At 45.9% G+C, this 22,500-nt stretch overlaps 1 protein-coding gene across 1 annotated transcript in view; it reads left to right on the top strand.

The window, feature by feature from the left end:
* dlg4b (discs, large homolog 4b) overlaps positions 1-22,500 on the top strand; it is a 54,582-nt gene that overhangs the window by 27,202 nt on the left and 4,880 nt on the right. The window contains 10 exon segments of the mRNA XM_079589439.1: positions 10,168-10,218; positions 10,297-10,421; positions 11,219-11,388; positions 11,457-11,593; positions 14,511-14,655; positions 14,782-14,896; positions 15,210-15,366; positions 15,439-15,541; positions 15,636-15,747; positions 18,432-18,608. Coding sequence (XP_079445565.1) covers positions 10,168-10,218; positions 10,297-10,421; positions 11,219-11,388; positions 11,457-11,593; positions 14,511-14,655; positions 14,782-14,896; positions 15,210-15,366; positions 15,439-15,541; positions 15,636-15,747; positions 18,432-18,608 — 1,292 coding nt within the window.

Here is a 22,500-nt window from a genome sequence, read left to right as displayed (position 1 = left end):
TCCTGTCTGTCTCTCTGTACTGTCCGTCCGTCTGTCTCTCTGTCAGTCCTGTCTGTCCATCTGTCCTGTCTGTCTCTCTGTCTGTCCGTCTGTCTATCTCTCTGTCTGTCCTGTCTGTCTCTCTGTCTGTCCTGTCTGTCTCTCTGTCTGTCCTGTCTGTCCGTCTGTCTATCTGTCCTGTCTGTCTCTCTGTCTGTCCGTCTGTCTATCTCTCTGTCTGTCCTGTCTGTCTCTCTGTCTGTCCTGTCTGTCTCTCTGTCTGTCCTGTCTGTCCATCTGTCCTGTCTGTCTCTCTGTCTGTCCGTCTGTCTATCTCTCTGTCTGTCCTGTCTGTCTCTCTGTCTGTCCTGTCTGTCCGTCTGTCCTGTCTGTCTCTCTGTCTGTCCGTCTGTCTATCTCTCTGTCTGTCCTGTCTGTCTCTCTGTCAGTCCTGTCTGTCCATCTGTCTATCTGTCCTGTCTGTCTCTCTGTCTGTCCGTCTGTCTATCTGTCCTGTCTGTCTCTCTGTCTGTCCGTCTGTCTATCTCTCTGTCTGTCCTGTCTGTCTCTCTGTCTGTCCTGTCTGTCTCTCTGTCTGTCCTGTCTGTCCTGTCTGTCCATCTGTCCTGTCTGTCTCTCTGTCTGTCCGTCTGTCTATCTCTCTGTCTGTCCTGTCTGTCTCTCTGTCTGTCCTGTCTGTCCGTCTGTCTATCTCTCTGTCCTGTCTGTCTGTCTGTCTGTCCGTCTGTCTTTCCTGTCTGTCCATCTGTCCTGTCTGTCTCTCTGTCTGTCCTGTCTGTCTCTCTGTCTGTCCTGTCTGTCCGTCTGTCTATCTCTCTGTCCTGTCTGTCTGTCTGTCTGTCTGTCCTGTCTGTCTCTCTGTCTGTCCTGTCTGTCCTGTCTGTCCGTCTGTCTATCTCTCTGTACTGTCCGTCCGTCTGTCTCTCTGTCTGTCCATCTGTCCTGTCTGTCTCTCTGTCTGTCCATCTGTCTATCTCTCTGTCCTGTCTGTCTGTCCTGTCTGTCTCTCTGTCTGTCCTTCTGTCTATCTCTCTGGCCTGTCTGTCTGTCTGTCTGTCTGTCTGTCTGTCTGTCCTGTCTGTCTCTCTGTCTGTCCGTCTGTCTATCTCTCTGTACTGTCCAACCGTCGGTCTCTCTGTCTGTCCTGTCTGTCCATCTGTCCTGTCTGTCTCTCTGTCTGTCCTGTCTGTCCGTCTGTCTATCTCTCTGTCCTGTCTGTCTGTCTGTCTGTCCGTCTCTCTGTCTGTCCTGTCTGTCCGTCTGTCTATCTCTCTGTCCTGTCGGTTTATCTGTCCTCTCTGTCCATCTGTCCTGTCTGTCTCTCTGTCTGTCCTGTCTGTCCATCTGTCTATCTCTCTGTCCTGTCTGTCTGTCTATCTCTCTGTCCTGTCTGTCCTGTCTGTCCTATCTGTCCTATCTGTCCATCTGTCCATCTGTCCTGTCTGTCCATCTGTCCTGTATGTCCTATCTGTCCTGTCTGTCTCTCTGTCTGTCCTATCTGTCTGTCTGTCCTGTCTGTCCATCTGTCCTGTCTGTCTCTCTGTCTGTCTCTCTGTCCTGTCTGTCTCTCTGTCTGTCCTATCTGTCCTATCTGTCCTGTCTGTCCATCTGTCCTGTCTGTCCTATCTGTCCTGTCTGTCTCTCTGTCTGTCCGTCTGTCTATCTCTCTGTCCTGTCTGTCTGTCCATCTGTTCTGTCTGTCTGTCTCCCTGTCTGTCCTGTCTGTCCTGTCTGTCCTGTCTGTCTGTCCGTCCATCTGTCCTGTCTGTCTGTCTGTCTCCCTGTCTGTCCTGTCTGTCCATCTGTCTATCTCTCTGTCCTGTCTGTCTGTCTATCTCTCTGTCCTGTCTGTCATGTCTGTCTGTCCTGTCTGTCCTGTCTGTCCTATCTGTCCTATCTGTCCTATCTGTCCATTAGTCCTGTCTGTCCATCTGTCCTGTATGTCCTATCTGTCCTGTCTGTCTCTCTGTCTGTCTTATCTGTCTGTCTGTCCTGTCTGTCCTCTCTGTCCTCTCTGTCCATCTGTCCTGTCTGTCCATCTGTCTATCTCTCTGTCCTGTCTGTCTGTCTTTCCTTTCTCTCTCTCTGTCTGTCCATCTGTCCTGTCTGTCTCTCTGTCTGTCTCTCTGTCCTGTCTGTCTCTCTGTCTGTCCTATCTGTCCTGTCTGTCCATCTGTCCTGTCTGTCCTATCTGTCTGTCTGTCTGTCTGTCTGTCTGTCTCCCTGTCCTGTCCATCTGTCCTGTCTCTCTGTCTGTCCTATCTGTCTATCTGTCATGTCCATATGTCTCTCTGTCTTGTCTGTCTCTCTGTCCTGTCTGTCTCTCTATCCTGTCTGTCTCTCTATCCTATCTGTTTATCTGTCTTATCTGTCTTGTCTGTCTCTCTGTCTTGTCTGTCTCTCTGTCCTGTCTGTCTCTCTGTCCTGTCTGTCTCTCTATCCTGTCTGTCTCTCTATCCTATCTGTCTCTCTACCCTGTCTGTCTCTCTATCCTGTCTGTCTCTCTGTCCTGTCTGTCTCTCTATCTTGTCCTAACCACAGTGTTTTAACATATACACACTCATAATGACAGTCTCTCTGTCCTGTCTGTCTCTCTGTTCTGTCTGTTTGTCTGTCCTGTCTGTTTGTCTGTCTCTCTGTCTTGTCTGTCTCTCTATCCTGTCTGTCTCTCTATCCTGTCTGTCTCTCTGTCATGTCTGTCTCTCTGTCATGTCTGTCTCTCTGTCCTGTCTGTCTCTCTGTCATGTCTGTCTTTATTTCATGTCTGTCTCTCTGTCATGTCTGTCTCTCTGTCATGTCTGTCTCTCTGTCCTGTCTGTCTCTCTGTCCTGTCTGTTTGTCTGTCCTGTTTGTTTGTCTGTCTCTCTGTCTTGTCTGTCTCTCTATCCTGTCTGTCTCTCTATCCTGTCTGTCTCTCTATCCTGTCTGTCTCTCTGTCATGTCTGTCTCTCTGTCCTGTCTGTCTCTATGTCATGTTTGTCTCTGTCATGTCTGTCTCTCTGTCATGTCTGTCTCTCTGTCATGTCTGTCCAGTCCGTCTGTCTCTCTATCCTGTCTGTCTCTCTGTCCTGTCTGTCTCTCTGTCCTGTCTGTCTCTCTGTCATGTCTGTCTCTCTATCTTGTCTGTCTCTCTGTCATGTCTGTCTCTATGTCCTGTCTGTCTCTTTCCTGTCTGTCGCTGTCCTGTCTTTCTGTCTCTCTGTCATGTCTGTCTCTATGTCCTGTCTGTCTCTTTCCTGTCTGTCTCTCTATCCTGTCTGTCTCTCTGTCCTGTCTGTCTCTCTGTCCTGTCTGTCTCTCTATCCTGTCTGTCTCTCTGTCCTGTCTGTCTCTCTATCTTGTCTGTCTCTCTGTCATGTCTGTCTCTATGTCCTGTCTGTCTCTATGTCCTGTCTGTCTCTATGTCCTGTCTGTCTCTTTCCTGTCTGTCTCTCTATCCTGTCTGTCTCTCTGTCCTGTCTCTCTATCCTGTCTGTCTCTCTGTCCTGTCTGTCTCTCTGTCCTGTCTTTCTGTCTCTCTGTCATGTCTGTCTCTATGTCCTGTCTGTCTCTATGTCCTGTCTGTCTCTTTCCTGTCTGTCTCTCTATCCTGTCTGTCTCTCTGTCCTGTCTCTCTATCCTGTCTGTCTCTCTGTCCTGTCTGTCTCTCTGTCCTGTCTGTCTCTCTATCCAATTCAATTCAATTCAATTCAAAATTGCTTTATTGGCATGACTGTACACAATACAATATTGCCAAAGCTTGGAATACATATAATAATTATAAACACATCAAAATAATAACATATTATAACATAACTTAAATTTAAATGTACAAATTAAATTAATTGTACAAATGAATAGTGTGACCAATTACATAGTGTGAACATTTCATATCACAGTGTTTTAACATATGCACACACATACAGACATTACTGAGGGTCACTGTGGTGGACAGTAGGGAAACACACTGAGGTCAGACACACACACACACACACACACACACACACACACACACACACACACACACACACACACACACACACACACACACAGACATTACTGAGGGTCACTGTGGTGGACAGTAGGGAAACACACTGAGGTCAGACACAAACACACACACACGTTCACCTGCTGTCTCTCAGGCTGTGGCACACACACACGTATCTGGCAGCCAGTGCTGCGGTGTGTCCCTCTCCTTATATGATCTTGACCTGTTCTACTTTAGTCATGGCTGTAAAGTTCTGTATTGTGTTAGTGAGTTTGCTGAAGTAGAGATCTCTGACTGAACTGTATTTGTGACAGTGGAGGAGGAAGTGTGTCTCAGTCTCGATCTCTCCTGTCCTACACTGAACACACACTCTCTGCTCTCGGGGTAACCAGCTCTTTCTGTGTCTGCCGGTCTCGATGGCGAGACTGTGTTCACTCAGCCTGTACTTGCTCAGGATCCGTCTCTGCTTTGTGTCTCTCACACTCAGGAGATATTCTTCCAATTCATAATTTGATTTCAGAGTTCGATAGAATTGTAATTTACTTTGTGTTTTGGTTTCCTGATCCCAATGTTCCAGATATGTGTGTTTAGATTGTTTGATAATTTGTTTTATTCTGATGAGTGTGAGAGAAGCAGTGCTGGTCTGAGACTGGTCAGTGTTAGTAGAGTTAGTCGGGTTAGTGAGTCTCAGAACCAGCTGACTGAGGGAACTCTTTTCGGGGTTCAGTTCTTGGATTTGTAGTGCTTTAAAATGTAGCGATTCTGTGGGACTTGATTTTAGATGCATCCAGAATTTGAGGGATCTTTTTTGCATATTAATAATCAATGGGAATCGGCCTAATTCTGCCCTGCATGCGTTATTGGGTGTTTTCCTTTGTAATTTTAGTATCATTTTGCAGAATTCTGTGTGTAGGGCTTCTGTTGGATGTCTGTCCCATCTAGTGTAGCTCTGATCACTGAGTGGACCCCAAACCTCACTTCCATACAGCGCAATGGGCTGAATAACACTATCAAAGATTTTACACCAGATTGGGATCGGTAATTCAATGTTTTGGAATTTTTTCTTAATTGCATATAGAGCTCTTCGAGCTTTATCTCTGAGCGCATTCACTGCCACACTGAAGCTCCCCGATGCAGTGATGACCAGGCCGAGGTAAGTGTACTGCATCGTGTGCTCTAGGCCGGTGCTGCCTAGACTGAACTGGTATCTGTGTTCCTGACATCTGGGCTTCTTCTGGAAGACCATAATGTTGGTCTTTGTGAGGTTGACTGCCAGGGCCCAGTTCTGGCAGTAGTTCTCCAGCAGGTCCAGGTGCTGCTGTAGTCCCTGTGCGGTGGGTGACAGCAGCACCAGGTCGTCTGCGTACAGTAACAGCTTAATGCTTCTGTCCTGTAGAGTGAGTCCAGGGCCCGTAGACTGTTCCAACTGCACCGCTAGTTCATTAATGTAGATGTTGAACAGCGTTGGACTCAGGCTACAGCCCTGCCGCACTCCTCGTTTCTGGGGGAAGAATTCTGTATGTTTGTTGCCAATTCGTATTGCACATTTGTTGTTCGAATACATTGATTTTACAATGTCATAAACTTTACCCCCTACACCACTTTGTAAAAGTTTGTAATATAATCCGTTGTGCCAAATAGAATCAAATGCTTTTTTGAAATCGACAAAGCATGCAAATATTTTTCCGTTTTTGGTCTGTTTTACGTGTTTATCGATTAGGGTGTGTAGGGTGTAAATGTGGTCAGTAGTTCTGTGGTTTGGAACGAAGCCAATCTGACTCGAGCTCAGGACATCGTGTTCGTTAAGGAAGCTTACAATTCTGTTGTTTAAAATACTGCTAAATAACTTCCCCAGATTACTGCTCACACAAATGCCTCTGAAATTATTAGGGTCCAATTTATTTCCACTCTTATGAATTGGGGTAATAAGTCCTTGGCTCCAGATGTCAGGAAAACAGCCTGAACTAAGTACAATGTTGAATAGTTTGAGCACGGCCGCCTGCAGCTCAGGTGTGCTGTGTTTCAGCATCTCTCCTAGAATGCTGTCGGGACCACAAGATTTCTTACTTTTTTGGCTTTTGAGTTTGTTTGTTAATTCTTCATGCGTAATTGGGAAGTCAAGTGGATTTTGATTATTTTTAATTGTCTCTTCATAAGTTTGTAGATTTTGTTTGATCAGATTATAATTGTTATTGAGTTGTTTTGATGGGATTTCTTTATATAAGTTTTCAAAATGATTTGTCCAAATTTCTCCATCCTGTATTGGCAGGTCTTGTGGTTTTGTTGTGCTCAGATTATTCCACATATCCCAGAACTGATTCTGATTTATTGAATGTTCTAGTTCTTGTATACTTTTGGTCAGATGGTGTTGCTTTTTCACTCTAATTGTGTCTTTATATATTTTTAGTTTTGAAAAGTATTCAATTCTTATGTCAGTGTTGTATGGTTCTTTATGTTTCAGATTTGATAATTTTCTAAGTTGTTTTCTTAATGTTTTGCAGTCTGAGTCAAACCATTTTTCATCTTTTGGAGTATTTTTAGTGTATTTTTTGCCTTTCTTTTTCAATTCACTTTTATGTGCTGCTTTTTTAAATATGTAATTGATTTCATTTGTAGCTGAATTAACACCATCTTTAGTTGTTTCAAATTTCTTATTAATAAATGTATTTATTAGATTTTTTAGTTCTTCAGAACCAAGGGCTTGGACAAACTTGTCTGCGCTGTCTGCAGCCCATCTGTATCTCTGCTGGACCTGGTGCATGTGGCAGGTTTCCAGTCTGTTTTGTTCTGGTGTGTGTTGTGTTTTGATATAGATGTTAGTTTGGTTATGGTCAGAAAGCGGAGTTTGCTGTTTGACAGTGAATGCATTGAAGGAGGATGGGTCCATGTCAGTGATGGCATAGTCAACTACACTAGCTCCAAGACCTGAACAACACGTGAACCTCCCTAAAGAGTCCCCCCTGGTCCTGCCGTTCAGTATGTACAGGCCTGAGGCTCGGCAGAGCTGCACCAGCTCTCTACCGCTTTTATTTACCGTTTGGTCAAGGTTGTTTCTCGGTGGAAGTTTTCTTGTGAGACTCTGGGGGTTTTGACCAAACACATATTCATTGCCCGTTGGATCTATTTCATCAGGTTCAGATCCAGTTCTTGCATTAAAGTCTCCACACAGCAGCACGTTTCCCTGGGCCTGGAAACGGCTGATTTCTGTGTGGATGTTGTTGAGATATTCCTCTTCATGATAAGGGGAGTCCGCTGGGGGAATGTAGATGGCACAGAGATATGTGTCTGTAGTTGAAATACCAATTTGGTTTAGTTTTAACCAGCAATGAAATTTTCCAACTGTAATAATAGAAATGTGTTTGGCCAGATCCTCCCTGTACCACACCAGAATTCCTCCCGAGTCTCGTCCACGATGGACTGTACTTATTTTAACTGAGGGCACAATTACTTCATAATAGCCTGAGGGACAGTAGGTAAGCGCATCATTTCGACACCAGGTTTCAGTGAGGATTATTATATCAACATCTTCGATATGTTTTAGAAATTCTGGGTCTGTACTTTTAGAACCAAATGTTAAAGAATTAAGACCCTGAATATTCCAGCAACTTATTTGAAATTAACGCATTTGAATTCTAAAAGATAAACCTATTTGGTGAGACAGAGAGAAAATAACGTGAAGTTAGTGTACATGTGAAACCGTACATGGCAAACAATTTACATTAGTGCACTTTTTCTTTTTTTCTTTTTCTTTTTTTTTTCATCAGTAGAGCACTGTGTGTGTTCTTATCTGTTCAGGAGCTGGTTGCACAGTGTGTGCAGCATCTCCCTGATCTGGCTCAGTTCGCTGGCAGGTGTGGAGGCCGTGGGTGGAGCGGGAGGCCGGGCTACAGCTTCAGCGTAGGTCTGTGCTCTCGGTTGGAGGGATTTATCTGGGTGTGGGGGGGGTTTGGGTTTCTTCTTGCTAACGAGGGCTTGATGGCCAGCAGGTGGACGTGGAGTTGGTGACTGTGGGTTTACAGGTGTGTAGTGAGCCATAGCTGGTTGTGGATGATGTGAGAAGCTTGTCCAGCCGTTGTCTCTCCTCGCCGGGGTCGGGGGGGTGTGTCTGGGCATGTAGGGGTGATTCCTCGCCGGGGTCGGGGGGGTGTGTCTGGGCATGTAGGGGTGATTCCTCGCCGGGGTCGGGGGGGTGTGTCTGGGCAGGTAGGGGTGAATGGGCCGGTAGTGTTCTGGAGTCGGTAGTAGATGTCTCGATGGCGGTGGGGTGCGACCCAGGGCTGCGTCTTTAAGGGTCCTTGCAAAAATGCGCACTGCATCTCTGTGCAGGTGGAGTCCGTCGTACAGGTGTTGGGGGCCGATGTGGTGGTGGTGGACCAGGTGCACGTTTGGCAGTGCAGAACATCTGCGGGAAATTTCAGTGTTGATGTTGTGGATGATGTGTGGTGGTGTGTCATGTCGTGGGAGAAGTGTGGAGATAACAATCCGGGATTCTGGGAACTTTTTGCTGGTGAATTCTGCCATTTTTCGAACAGCATCAGCAGTATTGTTGCGCAGCGAGTGAAGGTCATTGGTCCCAGTGTGGATTATGACACATGAGGGGTGTCCTGTGAAATCTCTAATGATCTGGTGGGCGTGGCCAGTTGTGCTGCATCGTTTTGCAGAGACTTTCTGATGTGGGAAGAGTTTCTGTGGGTCCAAGAACTTTCCATTGGAGTCCATGAGGAGGAGAACATCTGGATCAGGTTCTGGAGGGTGGGCAGGGGAGGGTTGTGTTTCTGCAGGTGTCTGTGTGTGTGTGGCAGGCTCGCTGTCTGTGTTTGTGTAGTCTGTAGTAGGAGCTGTTCTGTGATGAAGTGTGTTGTCTTCTGTGTTCTTCTGTGTTCACACTTATTTTATCCTCTCTGTCTCTCTGTCCTGTCTGTCTCTCTATCTTGTCTGTCTCTCTGTCATGTCTGTCTCTATGTCCTGTCTGTCTCTTTCCTGTCTGTCGCTGTCCTGTCTTTCTGTCTCTCTGTCATGTCTGTCTCTATGTCCTGTCTGTCTCTTTCCTGTCTGTCTCTCTGTCCTGTCTGTCTCTCTGTCCTGTCTGTCTCTCTGTCCTGTCTGTCTCTCTTTCCTGTCTGTCTCTCTGTCCTGTCTGTCTCTCTGTCCTGTCTGTCCGTCTCTGTCCTGTCTGTCTGTCTCTCTGTCCGTCTCTGTCCTGTCTGTCTGTCTCTCTGTCCATCTCTGTCCTGTCTGTCTCTCTGTCCGTCTCTGTCCTGTTTGTCTCTCTGTCCGTCTCTGTCCTGTCTGTCTCTCTGTCCTGTCTGTCCGTCTCTGTCCTGTCTGCCTCTCTGTCCGTCTCTGTCCTGTCTGTCTCTCTGTCCGTCTCTGTCCTGTCTGTCTGTCTCTCTGTCCGTCTCTGTCCTGTCTGTCTCTCTGTCCTGTCTGTCTCTCTGTCCGTCTCTGTCCTGTCTGTCTGTCTCTCTGTCCGTCTCTGTCCTGTCTGTCTGTCTCTCTGTGTTGCTGCAGTCCCTCTAGCGCTGTAACAGCAGAACTCATCAAATGGCTTTAATTAAAGTTTGTTACTGAAAAAAGCAGGATGTTAATTACCCTGCTCGTCTCTCAGGTTGTTTTGGAGAGTGGTTGTGAGTTTTTAACATGGTTTATGGTGTGTGTGTGTGTGTGTGTGTGTGTGTGTGTGTGTGAGAGAGAGAGTGAGAGGCTGATTCCTGGAAAGCTCAAGTCAGCTTTATTTCTATAGCGCTTTATACAGTATAGATTGTTCCTGTAAAGCAGCTCTACAGAAGACAATAGAGTAATTTGTCACTTGTTCTGATAACTTAAAAAGATACATAATTTATCTTCATATTCTTTGGTCACAAATTAATAAGTTGCTTCCTCTCTTGGCATCTGATGTCATCAGCCATTCTTATGTTTCATATAGAGACACTTTCACCATCCATCCAATCAATCCTCATGGATAAGATCAAGCCCCGCCCCCTCCAGTTTTTCCACACGTCTCATCAGTTCCAGTGGACATTCAGTTTATCATTTGTGATGAAGGACTCATGGTTTCTGTGAGCGTCACTGAAACTGTTCTGAGACTAGTTTGAGTCAATCACAGATCATGTGTCAGCGTGTTGATTATAACAGCAGAACAGGCTTTAGAAGCTCAGTGAATAAACATACTGATGGTTGAATGTCTCTCTCTGTCTCAGATGAACGGGATGGACGGAGACGTTGAATATGAGGAAATCACACTGGAGAGGGTTTGAGACTTCTCTTGCTTTTAACTCTTTGATCATATCAGAGCACTTCTGCATGAACATCAGTGTGTGTGTGTTTAGGGCAACTCTGGTCTGGGCTTCAGTATAGCCGGTGGGACTGATAACCCTCACATAGGAGACGATCCCAGTATCTTCATCACTAAGATCATACCAGGAGGAGCCGCAGCACAGGACTGCCGGCTGAGGTAAAACTCTCACACTTACACACACACTCACTCACTCAAACACACACACACACACACACTCACACTCACACTCACACTCACTCACACTCACTCACAGACTCACTCACTCTCACACTCACTCACTCACACACACACACACACACACACACACTCACACTCACTCACACACACACACACACACACACACACACTCACACTCACACTCACTCACACTCACTCACAGACTCACTCACTCTCACACTCACTCACTCACACACACACACACACACACACACACACACACACACACTCACACTCACTCACACACACACACACACACACACACACACACACACACACACACACACACACACACACACTCACTCTCACACACACACACACACACACACACTCACACTCACACTCACACTCACTCACACTCACTCACACTCACTCACAGACTCACTCACTCTCACACTCACTCACTCACTCACACACACACACACACACACACACACACACACACACACACTCACTCACACTCACACACACACACACTCACTCACACTCACACACACACACACACTCACTCACACTCACACACTCACACACACACACACACACACACACTCACACACTCTCACACACACACTCACACTCTCTCACACACTCACACACTCATACTCACACTCACAAGCACACACTCACACACACACACGGAGACAGCTGTAAATCCTTCACCAATCTTTTCTCGCTGTAATGGCACTTTGGTGTGGAGCTGCATTGGCAGGACAGGTGAGATTCTCTGTGTCTTTCAGGGTGAACGACAGCATTCTCTTCGTGAATGACGTGGATGTGCGCGAAGTCACGCACAGTTTTGCGGTGGAGGCGCTGAAGGAGGCGGGGCCGATCGTCCGACTCTACGTGCTGCGTCACAAACTGTCCACGGAGAAAATCACAGAGCTGAAACTCATCAAAGGTCCTAAAGGTGCGTGAGGGGCATGAGGTGTGCGAAGCTGATGTTTTCAGCTGATCTGATTGGCTCCTGTGCCGCAGGTCTGGGCTTCAGCATCGCAGGCGGCGTCGGGAACCAGCACGTCCCGGGCGACAACACCATCTACGTCACCAAGATCATCGAAGGCGGAGCCGCACATAAAGATGGACGGCTGCAGATCGGGGACAAGATTCTCGCTGTGAGTTTGGGCATGTCAACAACATACAAACTTTTAATGTAGCTCTTTGAAAAACATCAAACAATAAATGTCAAACCAAAATGCGTTCTGCCAATGGGGTCAGAAAAGCAATCTTAATCTAGAGGGAAGTTTATTTTTCTGACCCCACTGGCAGATTTTTCTTCTTATTTTAAGCACAACTCACTTCATTATGATACATTTTGTTTAAAATTTTAAAGTCATTTAGCTTCTCCAGTAAATGTAAAGGTGTCAGGCGTTGCCCAGCCCACAGCTCTGCAGATTTCTGCTAGAGAGGCAACACCCCAGAGGGGACAACACTCAGCCCAATGGGGCATGGCTGGTCTTGGGACTGGTACGCCAAGATGATGGCATCCACTATCCAGTGGGCCAACCTCTGCTTGAGGACAGCCCTTCCCTTCTGCTGACCTCCAAAGCAGACGAAGAGCTCCTGAAGCTCTGTATGCGGTCCACGCAGATGCACAGGACACAGCGACTCGAATGCTGGGTCTGCCTCCTCCAAGGGCAGTGCTGGTGCCGGAAAGGAGTGGTGGGAACTTTGGGCCCAGGGTCTCAGGATAACGCGAGAGTCAGCGGTCCAAATTTCAGGCACGTTTCTCTGACCAGAAATGCAGGTACCTCTCCTTCTTGATACACGTGTGCACAGTCAGGAGCGTTGTCTTGAGAGACGGGATCTTAAGCTCAACTGACTGCAGGGGCTCGAAGGGCGCTCTCTGTAGGACTACCACAAAGAAGTCCCAAGAGGGGATGAGGAGGATTCAGTCTCCTCGCACCTCTCAGGAACCTGATGATCAGGTCATGCTTTCCCAAAGACCTACCGGCTCCTGCATCATGCTGTGCCGCAACAGCACTGTGGTTCTAGGGCTCTGGCTTGAGTGCTGAGTCCCGACAAAAACGTGGAGGTTCCAGAGGTCTGGAATGTCTCCACATCACTGGACCACCTGGGGGTGAATCTGCGTTCTCCCGGGAGCGTGAGCTGTTGTGAGTGTGCATCCGCTACTCGATGGTGCTCACCCGTAGTATGTAAATGGGATGGAGCGAGCTGAGTATCTGCTGACTCTAGAGGAGGAGATGGTGGGTGAGTTGAGACAAGCGACATGAATGTAGACCACCCCGCCACCGTTACTGTGTTGTCCGTCCAGACCAGTGCATGCTTGCCCAGGGCACAGGGCCAGGAGTACTGCCAGCAAATTGATGCCACCAGGCACTGTTATTGTGCGAGTGAGCGGCCGGAGCGCATTAAGGGTTTTCTGTTAGAACGGTGTCGTGTTGGCGGCCCCTAAGTTAATAACTAATGATCTTTACAACAGAAGTGAATTGATCAAATCTAACTTTATCTGGACAATAACTTTATTCTAGAGCTGCTGTAAAGCCAAAACACTCTCTGTTACTCCTCTGTTACTGTAATCTCCTATTATCACTATAAAGCTGCTTTGAAACAATCTATGTTGTGGATGAAGGTGACTTGACTTTTTGAAGGTATTGGAGTCTTAATCTCCACATCGCGATGGTCATGTTCTCGCATTGGGAACATGAGTCATCGGCGAAGGCTGGCTCAGCGAACTTACGGCCCAGACACGTGAGGCAGCAGTGGTGTAGTCTACGTGATACGCAGGTATACGCCGTATACCCACTAGGAAATGCCAAGTATTTCCGTATACCCACTAAAAAAAGCGTGAGGATACGTAACAACTTCGTTTTGTGACAGAACTTTCACACTTTCATTCATAAATTCACCGCGTCTGTGTTTGCAATGGACACAGATCAAATCGCGTGAATATTAAAAACTCAAAGAGACTGCAGTTGTTCAACGCGTCTCTGGGAATGAGCGCTCAATGTGTGCTCTACTACACACACACACTGAAGCAAGCGAGGACATGACTTCACAGTAGCTATGAGGACATGATGTAGGCTACACATGTGAACTTCATCACAGAGCTGCTATGAGAGTCACTTCATGAGAATTTCACCATTTCATTTGATAAAACTATCGCCATTCATTCGTATCATACACACACAGAAACTGTAATGTCTTTACGACAACCTGTCAAAAAAAAAGTTCGGTATAAACTCAAAGAAATTATGAAAGAAATTGCACAGTAAAATGTACTGTAAAATAATAATAATGATGAAATCTATTAAAACTTATTTTAAAAAGGAATATCACACAAGTTTTCATACATGTTTTAATTTAAACAGTAAACTTGCCAAAACAATAACACAATTTTCTTTCAAAAGCACCCTTTTCTAAAAGTAAATTTGTATTTGTGCCTATAATGTTTTATTTTTATTTTTTTTATTGTCAGCTGATAAAACCTGTGCTTCAGGGTCACAGTATACTCACTACAAAAAACTAGACTACACCACTGCGAGGCAGTGATCGTCGTGATCATCATCTGTGCTTGCTCTTTTAGGAAACTGCTCTTTTATTAGTTGAAGTGCCCAGGGGTGCGATCGCTGCTCTTAACCGTGCAAGTTTGCTCTCTTATGCTACACACACCGCTAAATGTGCCGTCTCACCAACACAGAACTGCTTCCCCGTCTTGTCAGCTCACACGCAAGCAGATTGGCTGAGCGCTGAAGTGATCAAGCTTATATAACCGTACATGTACGGCTTGCCATGCAAATCTCACTCGCCAATGTCCATTGGCTTGTTCGAAGGTGATTGGGCTATCAAGTGAGATCCCCTGCGTCAATCAGTTCTGACGTAATGTCGAATGTGACTGATTGATAGGGAACCCTCGTTCAGTGTGGCCAATCTCTCAGTTTCGCCTACAGTGTACCAGTAAAAACACTGTATGAGAGGCAACCAATGGTAGTCATGGATGCTCAGTGATGCAGGTTAGTTGTCTCAAATGATCTACAGTCATGAAGTGTGTATGTCTGTGTGTGTGTTTAGGTGAATAACATGTATCTAGAGGACGTGATGCATGAAGACGCAGTAGCTGCGCTGAAAAACACAGGGGAGGTTGTGTATCTGAGAGTAGCCAAAACTCTTCTTCATCATCATCAAGACACCTACAACCCTCCTGACATCACCAGCTGTGAGTGCATACATACACACACACACACACACACACACACACACACACACACACACACACACACACACACACACACACACACACACACACACACACACACGCTCTGACATCTGTGTGTTTCTGCAGCCTATGCTCCTCATATGGACATGTCTGATTACCCACAAGCCCTCAGTCCCTCGTCTCCGCGCCATTACTCGCCCATCCCTAAAGGCCTTTTCCTGGGAGACGAGGACATTCCCAGGTAACTACACATGTTTTTGCAGATATGCAAATTAGCACATATCATAGACATTTTCTATTGCTTCTATAGTTCTTAAGCACCAGAGAAACAAGTGTGCAGCCATCTTTAGAATTTTGTGTTTGAACTTCTGTTTTTGTGGTATAGCTCTGAATATTTCCATGGCATCGAAGAGTAATTAGCTGGTGAAGTGGATTTACTTATTGTAGAGTTCACGAAAGTTATCATGAGCATTGCAATGTTTGAAGCAGATGTCATAACAAATGTTGACAACGGTTCATATGGTGTGCTGTAAGCTTGTGCTCATGTCCATCAGGGAGCCGCGGCGCGTGGTCATTCTCAGGGGCTCCACCGGCCTGGGCTTCAACATCGTGGGTGGTGAGGATGGCGAGGGGATCTTCATCTCCTTCATCTTAGCGGGAGGAGCAGCTGATCTGAGTGGGGAGCTGAAGAAAGGAGATCAGATCCTGAGTGTACGTCTGATCCACACACACGTCGACTGGGACACGCTGTGCGACTGTCACTCACGCGGTGTTGTGTTGCAGGTGAATGGTGTGGATCTGCGTCGTGCGACTCATGAACAGGCGGCCGCTGCACTGAAGAACGCAGGACAGACGGTCACCATCATCACGCAGTACAGACCCGAGGGTGAGGCGCACAGCACATGCTAATGCTAACATAGCTAAAACTGCACTGACGACTCAGAGCCCAGCGAGCCTGACACGTGTGTGTGTGTGTATAGAGTACAGCCGGTTCGAAGCGAAGATCCATGACCTGCGTGAGCAGCTGATGAACAGCAGTTTAGTGTCTGCAGCGGCGTCATTACGGAGTGGAAAGAGAAGCTTCTTCATCAGGTACTGAAGACACAAACACACACAGACTCGAAACTAACTTTTTGTTTGCTCAGTTGTTTGCTTATAATCTTAATTTAAAGGGAAAGTTATCTTATTTTTCGGACTCCACTAGCAGATATTTGTTCTTGTTTTAAGCATAAACTTACTTAATTTTCGTTATAAATTTTTTATAAAGAAGACTTAATATCTTTGGTAATTTTGCTTCTCCAGTAAATGTATCTTGATTTATGTCTGTCTGTCTGACTGTAACTGTCTGTATTGACATATTGAGATTTTGATTGACGTGTGTGACTCGTGTTGTGTACTGTTGTATACATGCTGCTCTTAACTAATTGCCCCTTGTGGGATCAATAAAGTTGATTGAACTTGAACTTGAACTTGTCTGTCTGACCATCTGTCTGTCTGTCTGACCATCCGTCTCTCTAACCGAATGTCTGTCTGACCATCTATCTCTCTAACCATCCGTCTGTCTGACCGTCTGTCTGTCTAATCATCCATCTCTCTAACTGTCTGTCTGACCGTCTGATTATCCATCTCTCTAACTGTCTGTCTGACCCTCTGTCTCTCTAACCGTCTGTCTGAGCATCTGTCTGTCTGACCATCTGTCTGTCTTACCGTCTGTCTGAGCATCTGTCTGTCTGACCATTCATCTCTCTAACCGTCTGTCTGTCTGACCATCTGTCTGTCTGTCTGACCATTCATCTCTCTAACCGTCTGTCTGTCTGACCATCCGTCTCTCTAACCGTCTGTCTGTCTGACCATTCATCTCTCTAACCGTCTGTCTGTCTGACCATCCGTCTCTCTAACCGACTGTCTGTCTGTCCATCCGTCTCTCTAAAAGACTGTCTGTCTGACCGTCTGTCTGTCTGACCATCCATCTCTCTAACCAACCGTCTGTCTGACTATCCGTCTCTCTAACCGTCTGTCTGTCTGTCTGACCATCCGTCTCGCTAACCCTCTGTCTGTCTGACCGTCCATCTCTTTAACCATCCATCTCTCTAACCGTCTGTCTGTCTGACCATTCATCTCTCTAACCGTCTGTCTGTCTGACCATCCATCTCTCTAACCGTCTGTCTGTCTGACCATTCATCTCTCTAACTGTCTGTCTGTCTGACCATTCATCTCTCTAACCGTCTGTCTGTCTGACCATCCGTCTCTCTAACCGTCTGTCTGTCTGACCATTCATCTCTCTAACCGTCTGTCTGTCTGACCATCCGTCTCTCTAACCGACTGTCTGTCTGACCATCCATCTCTCTAACCAACCGTCTGTCTGACTATCCGTCTCTCTAACCGTCTGTCTGTCTGTCTGACCATCCGTCTCTCTAACCCTCTGTCTGTCTGACCATCCATCTCTTTAACCATTCATCTCTCTAACCATCCGTCTCTCTAACCATCTGTCTGTCTGTCTGTCTGACCATCCGTCTCTCTAACCGTCTGTCTGTCTGTCTGACCATCCGTCTCTCTAACCATCTGTCTGTCTGACTATCCGTCTCTCTAACAATCTGTCTGTCTATCTGACCATCCGTCTCTCTAACCGTCTATCTCTCTAACCGTCTGTCTGTCTGACCATTCATCTATCTAACCATCTGTCTGTCTAACTGTCTGTCTGTCTGTCTGACCATCTGTCTGTCTGACCATCCATCTCTCTAACCATCCATCTCTCTAACCATCCGTCTCTCTAACCGTCTGTCTATCTCACCATCTGTCTCTCTAACCGTCTGTCTGTCTGACCATCTATCTCTCTGACCGTCTGTCTGTCTGACCATCTGTCTGTCTGACCATTCATCTCTCTAACTGTCTGTCTATCTGACCATCCGTCTCTCTAACCGTCTGTCTGTCTGACCGTCTATATCTCTAACCGCCTGTCTGTCTGTCTGACCATCTGTCTGTCTGACCATTCATCTCTCTAACCGTCTGTCTATCTGACCATCTGTCTCTCTAACCGTCTGTCTGTCTGACCATCCATCTCTCTAACCATTCATCTCTCTAACCATCCGTCTCTCTAACCGTCTGTCTGTCTGACTATCCGTCTCTCTAACCATCTGTCTGTCTATCTGACCATCCGTCTCTCTAACCGTCTATCTCTCTAACCGTCTCTCTGTCTGACCATCCATCTCTCAAACCATCCATCTCTCTAACCATCCGTCTCTCTAATCGTCTGTCTGTCTGACTATCCGTCTGTCTGTTTGACCGTCTGTCTATCTGACCATCCGTCTCTCTAACCATCTGTCTGTCTGACCATCTGTCTGTCTGTCTGACCATCTGTCTGTCTGTCTGACCATCCATCCATCTCTCTAACCATCTGTCTGTCTGACCATCCGTCTCTCTAACCGTCTGTCTGTCTGTCTGTCTGACCGTCCGTGTGTCTAACCATCTGTCTGTCTGACCATTCATCTATCTAACCATTTGTCTGTCTAACTGTCTGTCTGTCTGACCACCTGTCTGTCTGACCGTCTGTCTGTCTAACCATCTGTCTGTCTGACCATCCGTCTCTCTAAGCGTCTATCTGTCTGTCTATCTGTCTGTCTGTCTGACCGTCCGTCTGTCTAACCATCTGTCTGTCTGACCATTCATCTATCTAACCATCTGTCTGTCTGTCTGACCACCTGTCTGTCTGACCGCCTGTCTGTCTAACCGTCTGTCTGTCTGACCACCTGTCTGTCTGACCGTCTGTCTGTCTTCAGGGCTCTGTTTGACTACGATAAAACGGCAGACTGTGGGTTCCTGTCTCAGGCTGTGAGCTTCAGGTTCGGGGACATCCTGCAGGTGTTCGACTGCAGTGATGAGGAATGGTGGCAGGCCGGAAAACTGTCTCCGCATGGAGAACTGGAGGAGACTGGATACATACCCAGCAAGAGGAGGTGTGTGTGTGTGTGTGTGTGTGTGTGTGTGTGTGTGTGTGTGTGTGTGTGTGTGTGTGTGTGTGTAAAAACATAGCAGATGCAGTGAATACACATCTGTATTTGCTTGGAAGATTTGTTGAAATGTTTGAAATTATTATAATTTTTTAAATAAAAGTTATAAAATAATGAATAATAACTCCAGTAATGATAGAACATTACATTTACATTTACATTTATTCATTTAACTGACGCTTTTATCCAAAGCGACTTACAAATGAGAGCAATAGAAGCAATTAAACTAACTGTAGGACAACAGTAAGTAAGTGCTATGACCCTTCGCAGTTCAATCTAACGCAGTTTTTATTTTATTTTTATAAAGATAGAGGAGAAAGAGTTAGTGTTATTGGATTAAGTGCTGTCGTAAAAGATAGGTCTTCAGCAGTTTTTTAAAAATGGCTACGGACTCAGCAGCTCTGATTGAGTTAGGCTGACCATTCCACCAGCAGGGAGCAGTCACGGTAAAGGTCCGAGAAAGAGATTTTGTGCCTCTTTGTGATGGCATCACAAGACGCCGTTCGCTTGCAGAGCGCAAGTTTCTGGATGGCACATAAGTTTGAAGTAATGAGTTTAGGTACAGGGGAGCAGTACCAGTGGTTGTTCTGTAGGCAAACGTCAATGACTTGAATTTGACGTGTGCTCTCTTCGGCTCGTTGAAGACCATTCTAGCTGCAGCATTCTGGATCAGTTGCAGAGGTTTGACAGTGCAAGCTGGGAGACCGGCCAGGAGAGCATTACAATAATCTAGTCTGGATAGAACAAGTGCCTGAACAAGCAGTTGTGTAGCTCTGATAGGAAGGGCTTGATCCTTCGGATGTTGTACAAGGCAAATCTGCATGACCGGGCAGTGCTAGCAATGTGGTCTGTGAAGTTCAATTGATTATCAATTACAACTCCAAGGTTCCTGGCTGATCTTGATGGAGTTATGGATGACGAGCTGGATGGAGAAGTTGTGATGAATTGCTGGGTTAGCCGGGATTACGAGTAGCTCTGTCTTCACAAGATTTAGTTGAAGGTGGTGGTCCTTCATCCAGCCAGAAATGTCTGTCAGGGAGGCTGAGATGCGAGCGGCTACCGTCGGATCATCCGGCTGGAACGAGAGGTAGAGTTGTGTGTCATCAGCATAGCAGTGATAGGAGAAGCCATGTTTCTGAATCACAGATCCTAGTGATGTCATGTAGATGGAGAAGAGAAGTGGTCCAAGCACTGAGCCCTGAGGTACACCAGTAGCTAGATGTTGGGTCTTAGACACCTCACCCCTCCACGACACCCTAAAGGACCTACCCGAGAGATAAGACTTGAACCACAGGAGTGCAGTTCCCGAGATGCCTTTCCTCTTTAGGATTGACAGGAGGATCTGGTGGTTAACTGTGTCAAAGGCAGCAGACAGATCCAGCAGAATGAGAACTGAGGATTTGGAAGCGGCTCTTGCCAGTCTCAGAGCTTCAATTACTGAGAGCAGAGCAGTCTCAGTTGAGTGTCCGCTTTTGAAGCCAGACTGATTGTTGTCCAAGAGGTTGTTCTGCATAAGAAAGGAGGAGATCTGGTTGAAAACGACTCGTTCAAGTGTTTTTGCGACAAATGGAAGGAGGGATACCGGTCTGTATTTTTTTAGATGTGCTGGATTTAGAGTGGGATTCTTAAGCAGTGGGGTTACCCGAGCCTGCCTGAATGCTGTGGGAAATGTGCCAGTGTGAAGAGAGGCGTTTATGATGTGTGTGAGTGCGGGTACAACAGAGGAAGAAATAGCTTGAAGTAGGTTAGTGGGAATAGGGTCGAGCGAACAGGTAGTAGGTCGACTGGAAAGGAGGAGTTTTGAGACTTCTGTCTCAGAAAGCAAGGAGAACGAGGGTAGAGTGTGTGTGTTAGTTTGTGGATTGGTAAATTGTCCGCTGATGGTGGATGTTTTATTTATGAAGAATGTTGCAAAATCGTCAGCTGTTAGGGTTGACGAAGGAGGAGGAGGAGGAGGGTTGAGAAGAGAGGAGAAGGTTTTGAAGAGCATGCGAGAGTCAGAAGAATTGTTAATTTTGTTGTGATAGTAAGTAGTTTTAGCAGTAGATATGTTAGTAGAGAAGGAAGAGAGGAGGGATTGATAAAGACCAAGGTCAGTAGGATCTTTGGATTTGCGCCACTTCCTCTCTGCACCCCTGAGTTTCGAACGATGTTCACGGAGAACGTCAGATAGCCAGGGGGCAGAGGGTGTGGCGCGGGCTGGCCTTGTGGAGAGAGGGCAAAAGTTGTCCAAGCAGGATGTTAAAGTGGAGAAAAGAGTACAGTGTTTCCGCTACATTCATTCTGCCGTGGTGGGTCGCCACACGAAAAATCCTCCCGCCACGGCTGCAGCTTCTCAGTGAGGTCCGATAATTGTGCATACTATTGTGTTATTGTTAAGCCCCACTAAGAGGCATAAAAAAACATTGTAAAGCACCATAAAGTTTTCGTGCACTATATTCCAAGACTTCTAAAGTCATTCGATAGCATAATGTGAGGTAAAAATTTATATTTAAGTCGTTAAGTTAAAGTTAATGAAAACTCATCTCTCCTCAGTCATTCTCCAATCACAATTCAAACAGCGCGTCGCGTTCGGTTACGAGTAACACCACGATGACACTCTCCAAGATCAATGTTCACATTATTATACTTTATTTGTAGATAAAGGTCTATGGTTTGCATAAAATGACTTTATCTTACTGGAGTTTATTATTGCGTTAGTTCTGTTAGATTACAGCACTGGAGTAGAGAGCACTATGAATTGTTCTTCATGCGCACTGTAACTGAAATTTAAAACTGTTAAAAGAAAAGGCTCAATAAACTGTTATACAGTAAGCATCAAATATCTCTTCGCTTTGTGCTTTTAACTTTTCAATGCGACGCGCTGCACGCTGTGACTTCGAGTTGCTTCAAGTGCATCATTCGGCGCACGGGATGCGCATAATCGCTTTGCCGCAGTAAATTGGAACCTTTCATATTATAACTAGAAAAACTAATTTTCGATTAATCGTTTTTTTTAAATGGTCAATTCAATATTGATTCTCAAAGGCTATGAATCGATTTCCCCCCCCCCCATATTTATTTATATATCATCCAAAAGCCAGTATTAGTTTTCCTACACTTCATAGGCTTGCAGCCTCCATGTTATTCTAATGCAGTGAGATTTTGTGTTTGTTTTATCTTTAACATAAAATAACCTGATCCTGTTTGATCAAGGCATGAGACTGTTTTGACTTTTTCAATAATAGATTTTTCATCTTGCATCAAAATCCTGTCTATGCATTTGATATGGTTGGGTTCTGTTTTAATGTACCCAAGTGTACCTAAAATAATAAGAGTTTAATATACTGGCTCTTAATTTCTTTTTATTAATTAACCACTCGTAAACCTATGGTCACTGTTCTTTTTTATAAATATAGGTTTTGTGTTAAATCTATATTCATTGAGTCGAATCGAGAATCAAAAGTGAATCGAATTGAGAGCTTGCGAATTGAAATCGAATTGGAACATCTGAATCGATATCCATCCCTAATTATAATACTTAGGGGAGGTTTAAACACCTGGGGCAAGGGGGCTTGGCCCATGGGAATGTCACTCATGGGCGGCGCCCCCTCCCCCTGGGGAAATGGGCCTGCCACCACAGCTGGAAAAAATCCTAGAGGAAACACTGGAGTACCATCCTCTGGGAAGGATGAGAGTAGTACATCAAGCTCTTCTAAGAAACTGCCAAGCTGACCTGGGGGATGATATACAACTACACAATGGATTTTAATGGGACTAGTGATTGTAATAGAATGTGATTCAAATGAGCTGTTGTTACACAGAGGTGGTAAATGATTAAATTTCCAATTGTTTGAGA

Source organism: Phoxinus phoxinus (assembly GCF_949152265.1).
Source record: "Phoxinus phoxinus genome assembly, chromosome: 18".
Classification (NCBI taxonomy): domain Eukaryota; kingdom Metazoa; phylum Chordata; class Actinopteri; order Cypriniformes; family Leuciscidae; genus Phoxinus; species Phoxinus phoxinus.
This window is presented reverse-complemented; position numbering and strand designations above follow the sequence as displayed.